Raw genomic sequence first — 25,440 nt, 5'->3', positions numbered from 1 at the left:
GAGGGAGAAAGGTGAGGGGAGTTTTTGAGAAAGGTGAGAGGGAAGCTTGGAGGGAGAAGAGTGTAATGGTTGCTTGGAGAGGGAGGGGTGAGAGGGGTGAATTGGCACTGAAGTTGAAAAAAAGAATGGTTGATGGAAAGCGAACATTCATAGCAGACAGGGTTTTTTTTAAATTTTTAGGTCAGAAATGCGATTAAAGACATTTCTTGAGGGATGCAATAAAGGCAAATTAAGAGAACTAGTACATGCCCGTAAAAAAAAAAAAAAAAAAAAAAAAAAAAAAAAAAAAACTTTCAAACCACACAGGCCGTTCCTTCGCTCTCGCGTGCCCGTACGTGCGTGGCCCGGAAGTTCACATATCGCAGTTACGATTATTCGCAATTTAGTTTTAATGGCCAATTACTCAATTAGCACCAACGTATTTTGCCTTTTCCCAATGTCGTCGCAAGGAAAAACACAAAGAGAAGAGAAGAGAGAGAGAGAGAGAGAAAAAAACAATTATTTCCTGCTTCGGAGCATACCAGTTAACTCTGATGTTACCGAAATTTATGCACCGTCACATATGAAAACGATCATAACATGGGGCATTGTGTTTCTCTATAAATGCGCATAAGAAATTGAGAAATTATTAGAATACACAAAAAACATCTAAAAGGTACCAAAAAAAACCACGTGTTGTTTAAATTTTGTCTCCGACTTGCTTATTTTCGATCGTAAGTTATCGCGTGCCAGGAACTATTTTATTTCATACTGCATATCAATACGCAAGGCTGTAACACCACATTTCCTCCCTTCCAGATCTAATTCCACACAAACAGGTCAACCCACACGACAATAAATGAACATTTCACCCATTTGATGAACCCAGAAAATAGCATAATCAAAGACATGTCCATATCAATTAAGGACCACCATATGTGGTGACATGCTCACAACTTCATCTGTACTTCCCCAATGTGTCCTTCATGTAGCTATCACAGCACACGACTGCACAATGATTGGGGTACAATGACACGTGTGCCACACAACAGATGGCCACAATGGGCTGACAGTTCATCCTTCCGGTTGTAGTAATATAAGGTTCAATCTGTTTCACTTCTGGAGACCAACCCTGAATGACAGACTCAACACCCAAGACAACTCCATGTCACGTTGCATTTCCCATCTGATCTCATTACTTGTCATCTTGTGATTGATCTTGTGATTGTCATTACTTGTGATTGAAAGTAATTCAACCTCTGACATGTGAAACACATCAACTACATCAATATCCTCCTCTGCAGATGGCTGGACGATCTCAAGTGGAAGCCGAGACAGCGCATCTGCGTTGCTGTTATCAGTCGTACTCCTGTCTTCAATGTTCCAGTCATGTCCAGCAAAAAACAATGCATATCATTGCAGACGTGCAGCTGTCATCACTGGTATACTTTAGTGAGGGTGGAGGATGGACATCAGAGGTTTATGGTCCATGAGGAGGGTAAACGTCCTGCCAAAAAACATCATGGTGAAATTGTTTTACTCCCCAGATAAGGGCCAATGCCTCCTTATCTATCTGCGAGTATTTTTTCTCTGATGAGTTTAATGGCCTGGATGCAAAGGCTATTGGTTGTTCCTCACCATCTTCCATGACATGAGAGGGTACATTCCCAAGACCATATGGTGACACATCACTGGCAAGTGTTAAAGGTCTGTTTGGATCATAATGTGTGAGAACTACATCAGAAGCAATCAACGTTTTACCTGCATAAATACCTCCTCGCAAAGCTTTTGTCCAACTCCATGTGTGTCCTTTCTGTGGTAGCTGGTGCAACGGATGGAGAAGTGTTGACAAATTTGGGAGAAAACGATGATAATAGTTGACCAACCCGAGAACGGAGCGAAGTTGTGGGAAACATTAAGGCTTTGATGCTTCGGCCATCGCCTGTACTTTGTCGGATGTCTTACTTAACCCTTCCGTCGTGATTTCATGCACGCAATAGGTTCGCTATTATTTGAGAAACAGACATTTGTCTGGGTTTACCCAATCATGTAGTGGATAACCACAACAATTGTGTATTTTATGAGAAAAGCATGAAATTTATAGCATCCCATAAGGTTTATTTTCAGATGTGGAGGGAAGTTAGATTTGACCTCTCAGGACCGTGAGAGGTCAAATCCAAGATGGCTGCCAGTCAACCGGGTCGACTGTTCAAACCAGCTTAATTTTGGAACCAAACGGTGTAGAAAAACATTTAAGGTGTCATTTCCAACTAAATTGGGGATGCCCATTCATTTGGTGATACTTTTGAGATCGCCAGAACCCAAGGACATACATTTAGATCAAGGTCAAGGTCAAATCACGTTAACTTTTGGACATTCTTTTCCTTCCACATTTACTTTAGCTTGGACACTGGATTGGACGACCAGATGACCTGAAAGCTTGACCTTGACCTAAATGCATTTCCTTGAATTCTGGTGATCTCAAACGTATCATGAAATGAATGGGCATCCCCAATTTAGTTGGAAATGATACCTCAAATGTTTTTCTCCACTGTTTGAACATTAGATCCGGTGGACTGGTGGCCATCTTGGATTTGACCTCTCACGGTCCTCAGAGGTCAAATCTGACTTCCCTGCACATCTGAAAATAAACAATATGGTATGTACTAACTTCGCTATAAATTTCATGCTTTTCTCATGAAATGCACATTTGTGATAATGTGAGAGCTTATCCGCTGCACTACAAAGGTTGTGCTGTTTTTGCCTCCACAAAATCGGTCTCAAAATTTGCAAATGTTCTCCGTCTGAATTTCCGGTGACGATTTTGTCATCGATGAGACATTGTACCTTTGGTATTCCTGCCAATACCCGATCCATGGTTCATTGCCACACTGCAGGGGCTGATGTGACCCCAAACACCAGTCTGCTGTGCCGGTACAGACCTTTGTGTATATTGATTGTTCGGTACTTCTTGGAGTCTTCTTCCATTTCCATCTAAAGGTAAGCTTGGTGAAAATAAAGCTGGGCGAACAGCTTTCCTCCTGCAATGTTGCCAGTATATCCTCCAGAGATGGGGGGGATATTGATCCACCTGAAATAAGGAATTCATAGACACCTTGAAATCCCCACAAAGCCTAATATCTCCATTTCACTTCACAACGGGGACTACGGGCAAGGCCCATTCACTCCATTCTACCTCTGAGATAATACCTGCCTGTTCTAATGGTTGAAGCTCAGCATCTATTTTTGGACATAATACATGTGGAGCTGGCCTTGCCTTGTGAAACACTGGTGTACAGTTTGTTTTGAAGCTCAACCTTGCTTTCGTGCATCTCAGAGTTCAAATTTCATCTTTGAAGACCTCAGAGTACTGGTTGAGCAAGTGTTTCAATTGAGCATCAGTCGATCCGGAAATGGTTGAATTGACATGTAATCACTTGACAGTGTGCCAGTCGAGCTTGATCTTCTGCAACCTGTCTCTTCCCAACAAGGCTGGGTCATGAGTGTCCAAAACAAACAAATCCAGCACGTAGGATTGCTTATTGTACTGTACTTGCACAGACAGCTTGACTTTCGGTTTACTTTGTTCATCGGTGAAAGTATGACGTACAACTGTCGTGTTCTTTAGTCTCAGATGTTTGTACAGTTTAGAGTACTCGCACAATGAAATGATGGAGACTGCCGAGCCAGTGTCCAACTCCATACGCAGATAGTCTTCCTGCCACCTTAAATCCAGATGACATAGAGTTTATTGACACAGTGGGTTCCAATGTTAGCTCCAAGCGGGTCTTCTAGGTCACTGTTGTTGTTTCTACGACTCACAGTGTGGACATTTATGTTCGTTTTCTTTCCAAGCTTCTGGCATCTTCTTGCAGCATGACCCTTCAAGTGAGTTACAACACTCCTCGTGTGGGAAATAACAAGTATCAAGGTGGTGTTTCCTTCCACATCGGAAACAAGACCCCCTGTAATTTCCATCATTCTGGACACCAGACGACCTGAAAGGTACGGCCCCCGGGCTTAGTCATCATCTTGTGGACCTCGGGTCCTCCCTTATTCCCTCACTCCCCAGAGTCTTTTCCAGCAGTTTCCGTGGCAATCGCGAGTTCAATAACTCTCCGGAAACCAAGTTCACTTTCCGACAACAGGCGCTTCTGAATACTCTCACTCGTCAATCCCAGACGAGCCTGTCTCGTCGTGTGTCATTTAAATTGTCACCAAAGTTCCAGTGCTGAGACAACCTTTTGAACTCGGTGATAAAATCACAGATCAATCCTCCATCGTGCTGATCACGTTTGTGGAATCAAAATTGTTGGGTTTTGGGCATCACTGATCCTGGAGAGTTTCCACCAATTCCCCACAAGACTTTGTGCACGGCTTGTCTGGTGCAGTGAGATTCCCAAACAGCTCGTCCGGACATTTTGATGCCAACGATACCAAGAAATGCTGGAACCTGTCTTTCACCAGCAACGTCATTCACCAAAAACTACTGTTCCAGCCTCTCCCGATATGCTCGCCAGCCTTCCCACCCTTCATCAAACAGATCAATGTTACCGATATAGCCTGACACATGTTCATGACAAGGCACTGCCGTACTCGACAGGGGCGCTGCGGTCAAAATAGTGACGTCAAGACGCCATTGCAAAATGTGACCATGTTTTTACGTTGCGTTTTATTATATTGTTTGGGCTGTGGAAATTTGCAAAGCACCATATAGGTCCTTAGATCAGTTATGTCAATAAGTCTGTGTTCAGATAGATTTCCGCACCGATGTTTAACGGGCAATTATTCGTGTACCGGGCTGTGATCTTTGAGTTAGCCGTTTTTCTTTTGCTTTCGTTATTTTGGACCAACCACTTCACAACAACCACCTCCACCACCAACATCGCTCTCACCAACCGCTTCCCAACAACCACCTCCACCACCAACATCGCTCTCACAACCACCTTCACACAACCACCTTCTCCACAATGCCAACCACATTCACCATCTCCCAAACCGCATCTCCCCCAATACCCAACAACGGAACAACATTGCTTCACATTCACTCCGCGGGCGCCGCCATCTTTGCGCCGGCCACGGCAAGGTCGCTGCAAACAAAAGCGGTGGTGTCCTTGTTGCCAGCGACAGTGAGTTCTACCACGTCCGCTCTCCCTTTAGCGACGGTGATTACTACCACGTCCGCTCGCTCCAAGCTTCGCCTCAGAATTCGGATCAGGAGAGCGAGAGGGGCGGAGCCAGTGGGGGTCAGAGGTGAAAGTGCGGAGATCAGATCTCGCCTCACGAACCCTATAAAAAGCGCGCAGAGCGTCGGTCGAGCGAGTCGGTCGGGGTTTGGAGCGGTGTGAGGAGCGGAGCTCGAGTCCAGTGGAGGGCAGTGGACGTCCGGGTTCTCCGAAGAGACGGAGCAGGGAGCACAGCAGGCCGGCCGTGCAACGCATAACAGCGCGTTCGTATGGGACATGGAGAGATTGCCAGCCAGCAGCGAACGGTCCGAGGTGATTGGGCTTCGGGACAGTCCGAGCAGCACGAGGGACGGACGGGCTCTTGAAGAGAGCATCAACTCTGAAAGAGCATAAGGCCCGTTCGTTCCTCTGAGGCGTTGCCGGCTGGGCCCAAATCACCAGGCCGTTAGACGAGGCCTGGGCCGAACCGCGGTCACGACAGCTGCCATGGGGACGGGACGTCGCGGGTCGCCCCAGCGAGGTGAAAGTAACCAGCGCGGCCTCGCGGAGCCTCTGCGGTCTACATGGCTCCGTGTCAATAAAGACCCCAAGGGGTCCAGTCTGCCCATCTGTCCTGGGGTCTTTCCTTGCTTTTGAATGAACGTTGTGGCGCCATGTCCGTAAGTAGAACTGTTAAGTGTGTACATAATAGATAGATGGTAGTAGCTCTCTTGCATTGCTTTTGTTGGTTGTATACTTGTATGCGTGTTCGGCCTTGAGTAATTGCCATTGCTGCATTGATTGACGTGTATGCCTGCATATGTGCTTATTCAATAAATGTGCTTGTTTAAATGTTAACCCGTTCGTTGTGTCCTCTTTCCCTAATTGAACTGCCATCTTGCACTCGGAATATAGTTGGTTTTTAAATAGCCGGTAAAGTGATCGGGTCCAACAGGACTCACGATAACACCCCGCTCGGTTATCCCAAAACGGAGCGAGCTGCATTAAGTGGCTTGTGTCCCAGCGGCCCCATTGAGGTACAGTCTCTCGGTAGTCTGCCCGCACGAATAATTAGGTATATCGACAATTCGGCAATTGACCCTGTTGCGCACGGGTGGAATATTGACTTGGCCGTGGTGTGCTTAAAAACACACCCGTGGCTGGTTTCCGGCGTTGATTCGGAAAGCTGCGACTGGATTGTCCGTTCGGTGGGTGAGACGGTGGCCATTGGCTAAACGCAGTCGTTCGCACGCCGGCGGGCGAGAATCTGTAACAATATATTTACAAATTGGTGGTAATGCAAAGAAATAGCGTATAACATGTTAAAAAAAATAATATTGTTGCGAATTCGCGCCCGCCGGCGTGCGATCGGCCACGTGACTCGAATCACTGCACGTCGCCCACCGGACGGACAATTCAGTCGTGACCCTCCAGGAACTATCGCCCGGAGCCAGTCACGGGTGGGCCTTTCGACCTCACCACAATCGTGCCAATCGGCCACCCGCGTAGGATAGGGTTGTTTGCCAAACTCGACCTACCTAAGTACCCACGCGGATGGTAAACCGGGCGATCGTACCTCGCCGCAGGTCGACTCCGGACGCGAGCCGCTTGGACGGCCCGTTCCGGACTATCGGGATAACCGAGTGGTGTTATCGTCGGCCTCGACGGTTCCGATTAATTACCGGGCGTATTAAGCCCACTACGAACCCTTTACGTGGAGCAAGATGGAGATTCAAACGAAGGAAAGGACGCAGCGAAACGGGGAACAATTCAACATAATGCACATTTATTACCCAGCCCACGAAAAGCACACATATACAGTCAAACAGTCAGAATGCACACGTATCAATTTCAAACAAAAACAACACTGCAGAGCTACTACCGAATACGTGAACACACGGCAACACTTATACATTTTTAATTCACAGACGGCGCCGACACTCATTTACTCAAAAGCAAAGGAAAGAAGCCACCCTCATAGGCAAGGGGGCAGACGGGCCTGTAAGCCAATATTTGCGCGGGACCTGCAGGAGCGGCCAGGTCCGAGAGACCGGGGGGGTCCTACCCACGTCCTCGTGATGAGCCGCAAATGTGGCTGTGCGGCGGTGCCCCGACTTCGTGCTCCTTCGCAGGCTTCGTTGGCACCGCTTGGAGTGGGGTGGGAACGGGGCCCCCCTTTTTGCACTATCTCAGCGCGGGGGAAAAAGGGGGGAATTGTTGATGCCCTGGGGGAGGAGAAAGGATGGCTGGCTTGGGTCCCGCGACGAGAGATCCCACCGCGACTTCGTCGCTGACCGCCGTCTTCCCTGCCTCAGACCCGAGCTCCTTGGCCTCCTCCCACAATTCTCCTCAGCCGACTGCAGAAACCACCTCGACGCCTTCGCCTCCCGACTCAACTTCGCTCTCCAACCCGACTTGACTGCCAAAACTCTCTGCCTTCCCCTGCACCCGACTCGACTGCCTCGATTCTTCGGGCTCCACTCGGCTCTCCAGACACGACTTGACTGCCAAAACTCTCCGCCTTCCTCTGCACCCGACTCGACTTCCTAAACTCTCCGCCTTCCCCTGCACCCGACTCGACTTCCTAAACTCTCCGCCTTCCCCTGCACCCGACTCGACTGCCCCACTCTGCCTTGCGCCCGCCGTTTTATAGGCCGGCAGGAGAAAACAGTATGCAAATTCCCGGATCAGGATCGCCTCGGGGGCGGAGCCACGCTCGCCGATTGGACGGAGGAAAAGGGGCGTGAATCTCCCCTGATCCTAGAATTTGCATATTTCGATTCCACACAGACGCGCCTGGAGGCGGGGCCAAGCCGCCCCGCACTTGCTAATTGGACGGATCAGAAGTGGGCGCGTAGCATTCCTGATCCGAATTTTCCCTCGGAAAGGCCGCTATTTGCACTCGCGGCTCGGTGCGTTTCGCTGAACGAGCCCAGGACAGCCTGACGCTCAGTGTTCACAGGTGGTGCGGGAATGGCCGTAGAAGGAGAGAGGTGAGGGTGGTGGAGGGTTTTTGGTGGTGGTTTGATGGTTATGGCGGTTGAGACGTGGTTGGTTCAAAATAAAGATAGAACAGAAAAACGGCTATCTCAAAGCATCGCAGCCCGAATGAATCACATAAATTCCTTCCAAACAACAGGTTTTTAGGGCTAACGACACATGTACTTAGAGTTATCTCACCTACGGGCCCTTCATGGTGGTTTGCGAATTTCCACAGCCGTAACACTATGATGCGATTCTAAATTATTTTCAACCATCACTGTGTCTGTCACTCTGAAGTCGATTTGCAGCTTTCCAAGATGGCGGGGCACCCTCACCAAAATGTGGTAAGCAGAAGTTGTCAATATATCACATATTCCTTGAAAGCAGCACGTAAAAGATAAAGACTAGCATAAAATTGAATACTCGCTGGTCATTTTGTTATATGGTTTATAGGGGGAGGGTCAGGTCCAAGGGGAGAAAATTGTGGTCCAAAATTGCAAAGGTCATTTATTTCTCTTTATTTGCCTTCTTTACAATATTACAAGCATGGTGATATATGGTTTTACTGTTTTTGATGAATAATACAGGCGTTTCATTGGCATTTTATCTTACGTTCTACCATTATTATGCAATATCCGTACATTTCTGATTTCACGATATCCGCGCTTTGACCTTGAGAAATAAGGTCAAGGTCATTCCCAAGGTCATTTATTTTTCTTCGGTTGTATTGCTTACAATATCGATCCATAATTCCAGCAATCTCTGTGTGTGTGTCTGTGTGTGTGTCTGTGACCGCTGTTTCTCGACAACCACTGGTCCGATCTCATTGAAACTTGCCAGGTATATTGCTGGGGACCTGAGGATATGCCTTTTCAAGGTTTGATATTAATCGGACAAGTGCTTCCCAAGTTATAGCCATTTATTTACCAAACCAATGACAAGACACGTTGTTGCGTGGGCGTGGCCGATGTGGGAAGAGAAGCTCAGCCGCGTTCGCCATTACAGGTTACAACGTACGGACTTCCGGATAGTGACGACTTCGTGTATTCTAATAATTTCTCGCTTTCTTATGCGCATTTATAGATAAACACAATGCCCTAAGTTATGATCGTTTTCATATTAGACTGTGCATAAATTTCGGTAACATCAGAGTGCTGGTATGCTCCGAACCAGGAGGTAATTTTTTTGTCACTCTCTTCTCTTCTCTTTTTGTTTTTCCTTGCCACGACATTGCAAAAAGGTAAAATACTTTGGCGCTAATTGAACAATTGGGAATTAAAACTAAAATGCGAATCATCATAACTGCGAATAAAATGCGAACTTCCGGGTCACGCACGTCCGGGCACACGAGAGCGAAGAAACGGCCTGTGTGGTTGTTGTTTGTTGTTCGCGGTTTGAATATTTATTTATTTATTTTTTTACGGGCACGTACTAGTTTCCTAAATGCTGATATATGGTTTTATATGTCTTTTTCCAGTAATAAAGCACGGTATTGACATTGTATCTATTTTTGTGTTATTTTTACACAAGTTCCTATTGGGTATTGGACACAACTCGTTACATAATAAATGTATTACATATTGTCCCCAAATACAGCCGATAATGAAAATTTAAAACCTGAATATCTCGAAAAATAGTCATTTTCAAAAATTCCAAAAGCTATGAGTTCATATTAATCTATGCTATTAGAAAATAACATAAAATAAATATAGCGGGTTTTGAAATTTTAATGAGTGCCTATCATGACACAACACAAATGGCCTTCACTCACAATCTGAGGACAAAGGCCTTTGACCCTCCAGGCCCCAACGTTGTCTTGCTGTTCCAACAAAACTCAACGGGTCTTGGATTTGCACAGCAACTCAGCATCGTTCAAATAACTTCACCGCAGCAAAGAGAACCCATCCTCATGGTCAGTTTATGATGTGTGCGATCGGATTAAGTGGAGCTTGGCAAAAAATCACCACAGCAACGGGAAATGGCGGCACAGGAACTATTTTATTCCACACTGCATATCAATACGCAAGGCCGTAAATACACCACGTGACATATTTTCCACATATATATATATATATATATATATATGTATATATATATATATGTATGTATATATATATATATATATATATATGTATATATATATATATATGTATATATATATATATATATATATATGTATATATATATATATATATATATATATATATATGTATATATATATATATATGTATATATATATATATATATATATATATATATATGTATATATATATATATATATATATATATATATATATATATATATATATCTATCTATCTCGTGGGATTGTTAGTTGGACAGGAGATCGTGACGTGTGTCGGAGGGGGCTGTGTAATGGCTGACAACGAAGGTAGTTCCCATTACGATCACACCTTTCCTTTGGGTTGGCCGGGATAATAGTTACGGCAGTGTAACAGCTATTGGGATATTGTTTTAACGGTGATTCACATCTCGTTTTTGTGACGTCCATTGATGACCTGAGTCTTCATAACGATTTCCTCTTTTAACTGGTTGTGGTGGTTGGAGTTGTTTGAATATGAACGAATGCGTGATGAGCCGGAAGGCCCGGAACTGACGTCAGCGGATGTGGAGCGTGGAGCGTGGAGCACAAGACCTGAGGGAAGGATCCTTGGAGTGGGTTCTCTGTTTATACACAACACCAGGTAAGTGTTGAGATGTTTCCTGTTTTCTCATGAGCCCAGTGTTCCGCTGCTGCACAGCCTGAACCCGAACGGTTACAGAGTGTAAAGGCCTGGAGGGGGGATTGATGTTTAAGGGTTGAGAGGCAGAGGTTGACGACTTGGCGTTTGTGGAGGGGAGAAGGTGTTGGAGTTGTTGACTTGGTCACATTTTTCATCACGTGGTATTTCCACGTGTCCCTGCTGGTACGTCACAATAAGAAAAAAAAACAGGAATTGTTCCACCAAACAACGACTATCATTGTGTCCAACACAGCAATGTCCATTTTGAATCTTTTTTTTTTTTTTTTTTTGAATTTTCTGGCCCTTTAAGTGTTTATGATATGAGTAAATTAATTATTTAACAAAATCTAATTTTTCCGATGTATTTTGGACCACATTCATTTGTTATGTATGTGGGGAGGGGGAGGGGGGCAAGCAGACAGACAGAGTGAGAGTGTGAGATTTCACAGGATTGAAAGATGTGCAGGTAACCAACCACAACTGTGGCTTTCAACTTTCTGGTTTGAGGTTTGAACGATCAGAGTGAGCATTTGCTGTCTCAGCCCTTTCACTTCCAGTATCCCTTTCATGGCGAACAATTCGTTTTTATTTCAAAATTATCATTTCAAATTGGAAAATTTCGTGGTTTTAAGGTAAAACAGGATTTCAGGGTCCTGGGTTTGTGGTTGGTTACCTGTATCACAAGTGTTGGACCAGCCTGTGACTATCAAAGTCAAATCTCGAATGTTGAACGATGAAGGTCTGTGGAGAGGAAAGACACCACTGTCTGCCAATCTGAAAGATGTCAAAGGCAGATGGTGAAATCAGCAAAGAGATAAAGAGGATTTTCCCCGAGTCAAAAAGATCATTGATGTGGATCAGGAATAGGACAGGACCTCGGAACACCATCTCGGAACACTGTAGCCTTTACAGAAAGAGATGAAAATATCCCGTTGAGAGTCAGGTGTTAAATACGAGAGTAAAAGGAAGTCAGTGACCCAAGAGGACACCTTACCTTGGATGTTATCAGCACAGCATTTTGAGAGCAAGGTGGGATGCCAGACTGCACCAAAAGATTGGGATATACACTTGATAGAGATGGCCCTGATCTCATGTCTGACATCTAAAAACTCATTCAGTTTGATTTTTTTTTTTTCAGGCCTCATGATGTAATGCAAAAGAAAATGGCAACTCCACAAGAGGAAGGTCAATGCGTCAAATGGTTCATCTAGTTGAGATCCGAAATGCAAGTTAAAGCGTAATTTCCTCCCTGGGTATGGAAGGAATCTGCCATCGTGGACTTGTATCAGAGAGCAGTACAAGAGGTTTAAGGAGACTGGAAGTTGTCACAAACATAAAAGTACCAAGTTGAACAAGCACAAGTACAGCAGACGTTGAACGAGTTTGTGGATCATTTCAACAAAGTCCCAGGAAATCATTTTGACGTGCATCCGGAGAACTGGGACTTCCAACCACCACTGCACACAGGATTTTGCTTCAAACACTGAAGCTTCACGCCAACAAGGTGCAGATTCCACAAGAATTCAAACCACATTTTTTTTGAATAAATTTATGAATTTTTTTTTTTAAAGCCAAAAAACTGAATGAGGTTTTCTTCAAAAATACATCAAAATTAATAATCTTCCTTGTATCCTTTCGATCTATACACCTCCTGCAACCACGTGTCTCTCTCCACCCTCTTCCTGACACTCTTCATCGACCCAGCAGCTTCACTCTGCGTTTACCGTTCCAAATTCACCAGACACCTCCACCATTTTACTTCAATCTTCCCTTTTCCGAATGTGACTCAATCCTTATTTAAAATAAATAAATTTCACTGCCCACTCAAATCCTCAACTGCCTTCTGCCTCCTCTCTTGCCCCCCCTCTCCCCCAGCACCACAAAGCCTTTTCTCCTCATCCGGCCCCCTCCTCCAGCTATTCCACAACCCCCCACACGCTTTCAACAACTCTCCTTACCTCCCCCCTCCTCCCTTGTCCTTTCCTCCCCTCCCTCTTCATGAACAGTCTGGACCTCAAATATCCGGGGCCTTCGCTCAAACCTTACAGATCCTTCCATACCGGTTGCCACTGACAAACTAGACCTAATCTGCCCAACAGAAACTTTCCTCCCTCAAGATGTCTCTGACTCCCAAGTATCTCTCCCTGGTTACTCTCTCATCCGGTGTGACAGACCTGAGCCTCGTCCTTCTCTCTTCATCAAAGACTCTATTCCTCACTTTCCATGCACTGCCCTCACTCCCCAACACCCCGAGGAATACCTCTGGTTACGGCTTCCCCTCCACTCCCACCTCATGTGTATATGTGTACTGTACAGCCCACCAAACAGTGATGACTCCATTTATACCTCACTATCTGAAACCATGGACCAACTTCTGTCTTCTCATCCAAACTCTCTTCCTCATATGTGGTGAATTCAATTGTCATCATGCGAGTTGGCAAGGTGTGGGTACCTCTCTCACCTGTCATGGCATTTCAGCAAAAGCTTTCTGCGACTCATTGGGACTGACTCAAACGGTCAATTTCCTGACCCTGATCTCAACCAATGGTACTCCATCTTTTCTGGATCTGATTTTGACAAATTTCCCTGAAAATATTCACTGTTCTTCCTCCGTTCCAATCGGTTCTTCTGACCACGTGTTTGTCAAAATGGACATCTCTCTGGCTGTTGTGAGAGAACCACCTCAGCACCGTCGAGTTTCGCATTTCACTCAAGCCGACTGGCAGGGTCTCGAAGCAGTCATCCAAATTCTCGACTGGTCTCCCATCGCCACTTTCTCCAACATCAACTCATCCTGGGAATTCTTTCAAAGAAACTTGCTCTGCCTCAGGCACAGATTTATCCCCTCTCGTCTTCAGTTGTCCTACCCTTCCTCCCGCCCATGGTTCATTGAAGGTTGTGGCGAAGCAGTTGCCCTGAAACAAATTGCCTTTGCCTCATGGAAAGCAAACCCAACTGAGGGTAATCTCAGTTCCTTCCATAAAGCTTGGAACAAGTGTGTATCTACCCTCAGGAGAGCCAGAAAACAACATCTTTCTAAGCTCAAGTCTGAACTTTCAAACCTCTCGCCCTCTTCCAAATCCTGGTGGTGTCTAATCAAATCTGTTTCTGGTGTATGTTCCCCCTCCATCCCCTCCCTCACCTCAAATGGCCGCACTGCTGGTATTGCTCATGAAAAGGCTGAATGCCTAAACTCGGTGTTTGCAGCTAAATCTTGTGTCCAAAACCCATCACTTTCTCTTCCCACCTTACCCAGTCACACCCAACTGTCCCTGGACTCTGTGTGCTTTTCTCCTGACAAGGTGGAGAGCTTGCTGTCAAACCTCGACTCAAATTCTGCAACCGGTCCAGACGGCATCAGCTCACGTGTCCTAAAAACAAGCTCCTCTGCTCTTCCTCACCCTCTCTCTGTTCTATTCACCCTCTCATTTGCATAATGTCATCTGCCATCTGCTTGGAAATCAGAAAACATTACTGCCCTGCATAAGAAGGTGCAAAAACGGTTCCCTGCAACTACAGACCAATCAGCCTTCTCCCAATCATCAGCAAGGTTATGGAATCCATCATCGCTTCAGACATTAAATCCTTCCTCTTCTCAAATGGCTTGATTTCCGATCATCAATTTGGTTTCAGACGAGGTCACTCGAACCTGGATATACTGCTTCTGCTCTCCCAACAATGAATGAAGGTCCTCAATGCTGGACATGAAATCAGAGCCATATCCCGAGACATATCACGTGCTTTTGACATGGTTTGGCACCATGTCCTGCTCACCAAACTCTCTTCTTATGGTATCCAAGGCCATTTCCACTCATGGCTGGCAGACTTCCTCTCCTGTCGCAGTCAACGTGTGGCCCTAAATGGAGTTCTCTCATCCCTCTTTCTGTCCAGGCTGGAGTTCTTCAAGGCAACGTTCTGGGCCCTGCTCTTTTTCTGCTTTTCATAAATGATCTCTCTGACTCTCTGGAAAATCCTCTTTATCTCTTTGCTGACGACACCATCTTCTGCCGTACCAGCTGTCGTTCCTCAGACTGGCATGCAGCAGCTTCTTCGCTCACTGCAGATCTGGGAAAAAAATCACAAACTGGTCCAACACGTGGAACATGTCTTTCAATCCGGACAGATCTCATACTCTCACTATATCACTCTGAAAGGACCGTTTAGAAAACTTCCCCATCCACTTTCTCAACAGTCCTCTGGAATAAGTCCCTTCCTTCAAGCTTCTGGGTCTCACAATCTGCCATGATCTTTCCTGGGAAAGCCACATTTCCAACCTGGCCTCCAAAGCCAGTCACTGACTGGGAATCCTCCGTCGTGCAAAGTCCTTCCTCGGACCACATGAGCTCCTGACAACATACAGCCTGATGGAGTACTGCTCTCCCCTCTGGGCTGTTGCTCCTGCCTCCCACCTTTCTCGGCTTCACATTGTGGAAACCAAGGCATTTCCGATCATTGGCATCTCCCGGGATAAGGCTGAGTCTTTGGGCCTCTCATTCAATCACCGTAGGCAGGTCTGGTGGTCCTTGTCTTCTCCCATCTCCTCTCCGGTCTCGCCCCCCCCTCCCCCTGCTCTGTCTGCGATTTGTCTCCACCATATTTCCGCAGGCCGCTCAAGATCCGTCAACAACCCCATTTTGGTAAATCTACCAAAATCATGAATCACCTTCGCTCACCTTCACTCTTTCATTACTCTTTTTTTTCCCGCCTTGAGAATAAACTCCCTCACTCTGTTCAATCCCATTCTTCCCTCCAGGCCTTCAAAACAGCTGTTCACCACCACCTCTTATCATCCCCCTCCAAATCCTCGATCTTTTCTACCCCCATTATTCCACCCCAAACCCACCTCCTTCAAATTCCCTGCTTTCCTGCCTGAAAGTCCCTGTAATGTCCATCTTGTATACCTTGGGTTCCCCGCCCCATCCCTCTCCCTTCCACAGATCTCCTAATGTATCTGTTCCCCACTGTTTTGTTCTTCCCACTCCCACCCCTCTTGTCTCATACCCCCCTTGCTGTGCGTTATGTGTTAGCTCTCATACGAGCCTTGACAAGGTATACAAAATAAACACAAAAAAGATGGACACAAACGCAATGTCTTTGCCTTTGAAACACTCAGTCGCACCGATGATGACGAAGGTTACCTTTAAGAGGTCATGTTCACAGAAGAAGTTTGCTCTCATGTATCGGTGAGAGTCAACCAGCACAATATGAGGATCTGGGGCTCTGAAAACCCCTAACATGGTCATTGAACACATGCCCTGTACTCCACAGGTCAATGTGTGGTGTGGCCTTCTCTGTGATTGCTTCGTGGGTCCGAATGTATTTGCAGAGAATACAGTGACCTCATCAATATACATGAACGTGTTGGAAGGATTTGCCTTCCCACAGATTGAAGACCTGCAACCCGATATAGTTTTTCAACAGGATGGCACTCAGCCTTTGCCGTTCGAGCCATCCTGAATGAAAAACTTCCAGGTCACTGGATTGGCTGAAATGGACCAAAAACCTGGCCCCAATGATCACCAGACTCAACCCCGTTTCATGGACCTAACCTCATTTTGGTGCTGGACACCAGGATTAGAAATGAAGCCATGACGTTCCATCACAATAAACCATAAGAGGATTGTGGTGTCGTTTTGTGGCATCGTAATGTGGTGTCAATCTTCGTCGTTTTTCTTCTTCTTCTTCATTGTTTTTCTTCATCCATCACAATCCCACAACAAAAGTAAAATGTCAAAAGATGTTGTGATGGTAATCCAAAAGAGGATTCTGATGTTTATTGTGGTATCATAATGTGGTGTCATTTCTCCCTTGATTGGTTGTTTTTTTTTGAGATGTCATCCCTCCATGTTTTCATATTGTTTTTAATGTTTTGTTTTTTTCTTGTTACATTTGGAAGCATCATCCTTTGAAGAATAGTATTGATGCGCATTCGCCTTTGCTCGCAATCCCACAAATTCACTCATAATTGAACCACCCAACTCATCTTTAAACTTTCCAAGAACCTTTTCTTTTTCTGTGGAGAGGAAACGACGATTCGTTTTGCAATTGATTGTCATTAATATCGACGTCTTTTGTCATATTCAAATAAACATCTTAAATATTGATTTTTCAAAGTAAAGCTGTCTGTATCCAAAGAAAGTAGATCAACTCCATCATCACATTTCTTCATGGGGTTGTTGTAGAAGTTGTCAAACATAAACAGCTTTGACAATTCCTATATAAATGGGTTCCTAAGGCCTTGGTCACATTTGCTCTTCGGCGAGGATACGGCGGCCGTACGCCCTCTGAATTGACAGAAACGTGAGGTGGCCTCAGGGAGGCCCTACGCCGTTTGGCTATCTTTTACAGGCCGTAGGGGCACCGTGGAATTATAGCACGGAGTTATAACTTTTTTTCATTTGTACGTTCGCCGTAGCAATTCGACAAGCCAAGCTATTACGTAGAAGTGTTCCATGTCGACCATACGTAGGGCGTACAGTGGGCTTGCGTTATTCGTGCGGCTGCCGTCAGCTCTTCTGAATGAAAAATGCATTTTCCCAACCCCCAAAAAATTACGGCGGCCGCACTATTTCCACGGTCGCCGTACGGTGGCCTTGCGGTCTGTGTGACTACCTGCGGGCAACGCAGGGTCGACGCACGGTTCCCCTACGCCCGCCGTGCATCTACGTACGGCCTCCGTGGCAGTCTGAGTCAACCGTGCGTCCACCGTGCGCTACTGCTAGAGATCGGAGTATAGGTGTTTGCCTATACACAGTGGTTCCCCCAGAATCCCAATTTAATTCATTCCAGGAGGCTGTTCGGATTGCAAAAAGTTTGGATTCCAAAAATATTTTCCCAATAAGAAATAATAGAGTGAATTAATCCGTTCGTGGACCCAAAGAAAACCCACTTTCAAGACACTTTAAACTGAAATTCCCCATGTTTAAGGTAAAATAAGATGAGTAAATGACCTTCGGTGGCGGTGTATTGTATGTGAACTGGTACAATCACCACATCCGAAGGTCCACACAGGCTCGAGCTCTGGCCATGGTTCCGATCGCTCGTGCACTCTACGAGAGCGCTGCCCCCAGGGCAGCTCGTCAAACATGATGCCCGCAGAATCGCAATCACGTTCATCAAACGCATCGGGCTGACGTAATCGTGGATATTCCAAATTACACCTGGTTTTGCTGTGAAATTCAATCTTTGCCCGACAGTCCGTCACACCACGTGATCGGATTGCTTTTTTTGTTATTAATTAAAACACAAGATGAGTAAAAAAACAAACATCACAAACGAAGGTGAAAACACGAGGTAAGGCCTAAGTCATATTTGGCTCGGCGGCCGGAGTGTCTACAAAATGTACGAGCACTAGCAATTATAAAGCGGCCACAGTATTTCCACGGTCACACAATGTAGCAGTCACATATGTTTTTATTTTTCGGGAAGCTGCACGGCGTATTTATAAATTGTGGAGACCGAAAACGTGGGGGTGCCGTACGGTCTTTGATTTGATGTCTCACGGTGACCTTAGGGCGTTCCTGCAGCGGCCATATAATTTTCAAGGCAGACGCAAGGGGTGCCCACGCAAGGCGACCGCAGGGGGACCCTAAGCCGAACGTGCGGCCAGACGGACGGGAACGAATGGGTTAATTTCATTTATTTATTTTAACCAGTTCTTTTGTTTCGGCTTGTCGAATTTCTACGGCGAACGTAGAAATGAAAAAAGTTATAACTCCGTGTTATAATTCAACGGCGACCTTACAGCTTGTAAAATATAGCCATACGGCGTAGGGCCACCCTGAGGCCACCTCAGTTTCTCTGCGGCCGCCACACGTGTCTCAATTCAGAGGACGTACGGCCGCCGTATCCTCGCTGTAGAGCAAATGTGACTGAGGCCTAAAGTATTGATCGACACACGAGAGATGCTTTCACGAGGACTTCCACCGACGAACTGAATGAACAAAGCGCGAAGATGCGGCTCGACTAGGTGGGGGAGACACGTGAACAAACATGAACGCTACGTTGTGTTCGGTTTTTTAAAATGTATTAGGTTTGTAGGGCAAAATTTTCTCAAAAATTGTTCGGATTCCAATTTGTTCAAACAATGGGGCGTTCGGATTCTGGGGGCACCACGGTATATTATAGTTATCGTATTGTTGCGGTATTCGCGCCCGCCGGCGTGCTGACGGCCACGTAACTCGAATCGCGGCACGTCGCCCACCGGACGGACAATCCAGTCGTGACCCTCTCGGACTAACGCCGGGAACCAGTCACGGGTGGACCTTTCGGTCTCACCGCGATCGAGCCAATCAGCCCCCGCGTGGGATAGGGTTGCTCGCCAAATTCGACCTACCTAAGTACCCACGCGGAGGGTAGACCGGGCGATCGCACCTCGCCGCAGGTCGACTTCGGACACGGGCCACTTAAGCGACCCGTTCCGTACTATCAGAATAACCGAGCGGTGTTATCGTCGACCTCGACGGTTCGATTAATTATCGGGCGTATTCAGCCCACTACCAACCCTTTACGTGAAGCAAGATGAGGATTCAATGGGAGAAATGACGAAGCGAAGCGGGAAACAGTTCAACACAAAAGCACATTTATTCGCGGCACACGGGAAGCACACATATACAATTCCACCAAAAGCACACAGAAAAAACACAATTCCATTTACACAAAAAGCAAATATAAAAGCGAAAACACAATGCAGAGCTAATACCGACTACCGAGCACACGGCAACACTTATACAATTCTACTTCACAGACGGCGCCGACAACACATACCCAAAACCAAGGAAAAGAAATACCCTCAAGGATGAGGCGGGCCTGAGGCCGAGACCGGGTCGCGCCTACCCGTCTGGTGATGAGACGCGGAGCGGCGATGGCGCCCCAACCCCGCGGGCCTCGCGGGCAGTGTCTGGTAGGGGGTGGGAAAGGGGCCCCCTTGGTCGCACTATCTCAGCGCGGGGGGAAACAGGAGGGGGTTGCTGATGCTCGGGGTATAGAGGATCTTTATTATCCCTGGTGTGCGTCTCCACCTCGGCCAGGTCGCGCTGTCGGCCTCCCTCGGGTGCAGCTCCCTGCACGACGCGAGCACCCCCTCGTCTGGTGTCGCCGCCTTTCCACAGCTCGTCCCCTCCGTTCCGACTCCAACGCACACGACGAGCAGCTCCACCGCCCGCGAAGTCTTGACCCTCTGCTTCCGACTCTCCTACTCTCCGCCTCTGGACTCTCCGACTCTCGACTCTGGACTCTTCTGACTCTCCCCTCTGGACTCTTCTGACTCTGCTCTTCTCTTGACTGACGAACACGGTCCTTTTATCCCCCCGTAGCTTCGCCTTTGACCCCCTCCCTTTGACCTTTCACCTCGCTCCCCATTGGCCCGAGAAAAAGTGGGCGTGAAGGCTTTTGATCCACAAATTTGCATATATCGATCGTCCTGGAGGCGGGGCCAAATCGCCCCTCGCTCACCGATTGGACGGCAAAAAGTGGGCGTGTGTCGTTTTTGATCCGTTTTTGAAGCACAAAATCCGTGATTTTGTACACGCTGTTCGACGCGCGCCCTGCACGAGTCCAACACCGGTACCCACAGGCGGCGCAAGAACGGTGGCGATGCGACGGCTGCGAGGTGTGACGTGAAGGTCGTGGCGGTTGTGGTGAAGCGGCGTTGTGGTTGGTGGTTGATGTTGTGATTGTGGTGGTAATCATGGCGGTTGGTCCAAAATAAAGATGGTAAAAGAAAAACGGCTATCCTGAAGAGTCGCAGCACGCACAAATGACATGTATTCCCACTAGACAACGGGTTTGGACCTAACTACACATGTACTTACCGAGATACCTCACCTAAGGGACCTGAATGGTGGTTTGCGAATTTGGTAACCACAACACCACCCCCTCCCCTTTTTACAGACTCGTCCCGAGTCGTCAAATTTTCGTGTGCCATCATGTGTAGTTTTCCCCGAGTACATTTTACATACGGATCCCTGAGTGCGACATTCATGGTATTCGTGTCCCCAAAATAAATAACCTGAGGGCTGCGTAACTATCTAAACAAACTCACTCACACGGACGACTTAAATAAAATTGCCGGCGCTAAGACATACATGCCGGGGGCGCACTCATATTTACAGTACATCTTAACCTTAACTTACAAATTTTACACTAAACCATGGCCCAGGATCATTGAACTCTGCAAAAAGAAAGCAGTTAACAGGGAGCCAGGCTGCCCACATGCAGTCTCTGGCTCAAAAAAATGCAGGTGACAGGGAACGTGGCTGGCTGCTCACACGCAGTCCAAGGCCTTCCCTTTTGAACTGAAAGCAGTGAACCACAACGGTGCACGGGCTGCACAAACGTAGTCTCCGTGCCAGCTCAAGTGGCACACGCAATGAGCACAACGAATGGATGGATGAATGGATGGACGCAAACACGGTGCACGGGCCGCCACTGCAGGCCCGTGTTGTAGCTGCCAACAGGGCAGTTCTCGCAGCTTGCAAACTGTTGCCTTGTGGATCCTGGCGCACATGGAAATGAACAGGGGGGGGGGGGGCAAAGCAAAAATTGAACGGGGCTGGTGAACATGGGCAGTGGGCATGGCATGGCAAAGGTGAGCAGGCAAACACAGCCCGCAGAAGAAGGCCGCTGCAGGCAAACACAGCCCGCAGAAGAACTGGCCGGCACAGGCCTTGAAGTACCACAGCTGCAGATGATCCGGCCGGCACAGGCCTTGCAGCACAGCAGCTGCAGACGAAGTTAGCCGGCCTCTGCCTTGCAGCAAAACACGGCCAGCCGATGAAGTTGGCCAGCCTTTGCCGTTCAGTGGAGGTTGGTGGAGGGAGTGCGGTGGTGCTGGCCACTTGGAAGGCGGGCTCGGACCTACCTACCTGTCTCCCTCCCAACCTATCGCCTTTGCCTGTCACTGTACATACCCACTCCCTTAATTTGTCAAACCCCAATTTAGCCCCAACTTATTTTTTTGTTGTTTTTATTTTTACTTCCCCACTATAAATCGTCCCCTAACCCCCTTTATCGTCCTTGTTCGGCTAACCTATCCTGTCACCTAGCCTACTCCCAACCCCTACGTTCCCTTCCCGGAGGGGAACAAGGGAGAGCTAGCGTCCTGTGTCGAGGCCCACCGAAGCCTCAGAATGGCCTCCCCAGAGTTCGGCGATCTAACCCAAAGTGGGTCCAGCGGCCCACAACGAGAGCGAGGGGATGGATGGTGCGGAGGGGTACATCTCCTAATCTACCCTAACCATTTAACTGCTAAACTACCCCGGGGCTTTCAACAAGCGCCTCTCGCTTAAACTATTGGTTCTAACAACCCAGATTCCCGTCGCCTGTGTTGGTGTCCTCACAATTTCGGGCCTCGCCCCCCCAGTTTTCTCTCCGTGCCCTCACACGGTCTCATGGCTGGGACACGTGGCTCCCTTTTGGCAGGCACGACCCTCTGCCGAATCTCCCGCTATGGCACCCCCGGGCACTACACTGCCTCCGAGCCTACCAGCTCCCTAACACCGGGGAGTGCCCCCCATGGCACCTCCCCTGAAACGCACACGTGGCAGGCTGGCTTCCCGGGCCCCTTTCCGAGGGTCACCCATGCCCACAACACTGCCCACGCGGCTAATGGCGCCCCGGGCCCCTGCACCAAGCAGGCGCACCCGTGCCCACTACTCTATCCCGGCCCCCCATGGGCCCATGGCCTACCGCGGCCGACTAGCCTGGTGCCCGGGGTACCCACTCAGCGATACTCACCTTTCGCAGCCACGCTCCCAAGCCCGTCAACAGGGCTCCTGCACCCCTCCAAATGGGTCTCGAGCCTACTTTCCCACCAACAACAAAACGACCTCCATTTTTCAATTTGACTAACCCCCTAACTCACTTTATACTGACCCCGGGGTCCCTTGGGCGGGAGTCACTCCTCCCCCCAATCACTCATCGCACCATGCATTCCCCATTCACTCCATACACACAGACCCGCTGGCCTCACTCACTCACCAAGCACATGCTTCCACTTCACTCACCAACTCTTCAACACACACACCACTGAACTCTGCCATCCTTCTAACTGCACCCCCTAACTAACTCGTGCTCCCACGTCGTCCCTTACACTATAGCACGTTCCTTTTAACACTACGTAGCTAAGCTACGTCCCCACTACACATTCACCAGTCTGTCTCTGTCTCCTAACTCAAAAAAAATCATTTTATTTCCCAACCTAAATCTGGCTACAATCCCTCTAACTAATCCATTCCACGGACTCCATGAGGACTTACCCCTGCCCCATGAAGTCGGTCTAACTAAGCTAACCCTTCCCCCTAACTAGTTTCCATCCTGTGCCCAGGGTAAGGGGGTCTTCCACCCCTTGCCCAGGAATCCTGTGCACCTGAAAGTGAGGCTTGTTTTTTTCTTTTTTTTTTTTCTTTTTTTTTTCATGCGCAGCACCTGCGCGGCAACTCAGAGCTCGCGCACTTTACACCTGCCCGTGACGTCATGCAGCTGCACGTGTACCTCGTCCCTCCTTGGACGGTACCATCCGGCCGGGATACCCCTCCTGCCGGATTCCAACCACACGTGCAGCCATGACGTCACCGTGCGCAAAAAAAAAACACAAGCCCCACGTCTCGAGGGGTTCCCCACGCGAACACATGTGCTTTGCCCGTTGGAGCTTAACACACACGATCGCGTGGAGAACCCGTCCGGTCCAAATCCGTAGTCCTGCCTAAACTTTGTCCGTCCGCGGGATCGGCAAATCCACCGCTGGCGTTTCCGGACCGGGACTTCACTCTCGCAAGCGAGCACGTGGCGGTCTCGTGCGTTGCACAGCACGGACCTCGTGCTCACTGCTGGGTGAACCCGGCACGGTCCCCGAAACAACTACAGCCGCTACTCGGCTTTCTCTCCTCTGTCGCCGTCTCCGTCTCCATTCCACACACGCATACCTGCGTGTTACGACGCACACAGTCCACTCCATCACATTCACACCGGGAGACGCGGCTGCGTGCTCCCGCATGCCAACCGACATCTCCCTCACATACCGCTCTCTCACACACACGGTCTCCCTTGCACACAGCGACCTTGCACACGGCCGTTCACTCACGCGTGCCTCACTACTCACACAAACCATACTACTCACACACGCGGGGGCACTCAACCGCTGTGCCTCATCCACACACGCGGGGGCACTCAACCGCGGTGTCTCATCCATACTCCGTGCCTCACTCACACACGGTGCCTCACCCACACACGCGGGGGCACTAACCCGCGGTGCCTCACTCACACTGGCCGTTTCACTCACACACACGGCCTCACTCACACACACGGCGACACTCACACACGGTGCCTCATCCACACACGGCGTGCTGGGAAGCACGTACCCTGGCACCATCGCCACCACACCACTCACACACGGAGTCGCTTCCACACACGGGGACGCACTCACACCTTGCACCACACACACAGGGACAACCACACTGGGGATTCGTGTCCCCACAAGGGTGTCCGGGGCCTCTGTACCCCCCAAGCTCTCCGTGCACCCGTCCACAGCACCCGTCCTCTCAACCTCGCAAAGCACGACCGAACTCACCTGGTCGTGACTCGCCTCAAGGGGGCAGACTCCCTCCCCTCGTTCCTGGAGGAGGCCATCCAGGTGCTCGCACTGGGTCTCTACCCAGTCCGCCAGCTCACCCCCATTATCCTCCACTACCTCTGTGTGTGTGTGTGTGCGTCACTTACCCCGTCTTCCTCGTGTAGTCTTTCCTCTATTTTTTCTATCTCCCGTGTCTCTGCCAACTCTTCACCCTTTACCTCCCTTGTCTCAACTATTATTTCCTTTGTCACGGCCTTCATGCCCGCCTGCAGGCATCGGCCCATGTTCTGCGTCTCACCCCGGAACTTTTTCATATCCTCCTTCATGTTTGTTTCCATTCCGTTCATTTGTTGTGTATTCGCATCCAATTTTTGTGTATTCGCATCCATCTTTTCGTTCATGCCTTTCATTTCGTTTTTCATATTCGCATCCATTTTTTCGATCATTTGTTTGTTCATGCCTTTCATTTCGTTTGTATTTGCATCCATTTTTTCGATCATTTTCGCATTCATCTTGGTGTTCATTGCCGCCAGCATGGCGCATAGCTGGGCCATGTTGGATGCACTCAGCTGAGCCGTTTCGGCAAGGGTTGGGGAAGGGTTTTGGTGGAGAGGGGGGGGGGAGGTGTCATACACCGCGGCCGCTGCCGCACCCACCTCGGGCCCTGGGTTCAGTTGGGCGAGTCCGTGTTCCTGCACAATCAACATTTCCTGCTCGGGGATTCCATCCTGGACCATGGATTCTACACATTCTACATCCATTTCTAATACCCCCGGCTCCCGCTCGCCTTGAGACGCCATCTTGCTTCTCGTGAAGGGTTAATTTAACTCGCTCGTAATTTGGAGGGAATCGGGGGTCGCTTCTCTCACCCCTGGACCGATTCCCGTGAATTTCGCTGGAGACAGGAGAGCCTGTTGTCCCGCTCTCCAATACCAGTGCCGCGAGGAGGGCGATGAATTTGTATCCCACTCCTGACACCAGTGTTGCGGTATTCGCGCCCGC

At 48.4% G+C, this 25,440-nt stretch overlaps 1 protein-coding gene and 1 long non-coding RNA gene across 4 annotated transcripts in view; one reads left to right on the top strand and one right to left on the bottom strand.

Annotated features, from left to right (window-relative positions):
• Positions 1–10,162, bottom strand: part of LOC147031516 (uncharacterized) — a 245,143-nt gene extending 234,981 nt beyond the window's left edge. For both annotated transcript variants that reach the window (XR_015053356.1, XR_015053355.1), the window contains exon 1: positions 9,898–10,162. This is a non-coding gene — a long non-coding RNA (uncharacterized LOC147031516). The remainder of the gene's footprint in view (positions 1–9,897) is intronic.
• Positions 10,163–10,694: 532 nt separating this feature from the next.
• Positions 10,695–25,440, top strand: part of LOC147031515 (caspase-8-like) — a 119,762-nt gene continuing 105,016 nt past the window's right edge. The window contains exon 1 of one of the 2 annotated variants that reach the window (XM_085864317.1): positions 10,695–10,829. In XM_085864317.1, coding sequence (XP_085720443.1) covers positions 10,751–10,829 — 79 coding nt within the window. In that variant the 5' untranslated portion in view covers positions 10,695–10,750. The remainder of the gene's footprint in view (positions 10,830–25,440) is intronic. The other variant, XM_085864325.1, reaches the window with a different exon arrangement.

Source organism: Eptatretus burgeri, chromosome 2 (genome assembly GCF_056783735.1).
Source record: "Eptatretus burgeri isolate ZD-2024b chromosome 2, Ebu_testis_v1, whole genome shotgun sequence".
Lineage (NCBI taxonomy): Eukaryota > Metazoa > Chordata > Myxini > Myxiniformes > Myxinidae > Eptatretus > Eptatretus burgeri.
The sequence above is the reverse complement of the archived record's forward strand: the minus strand, read 5'-3'. Positions and strand labels throughout refer to the sequence as shown.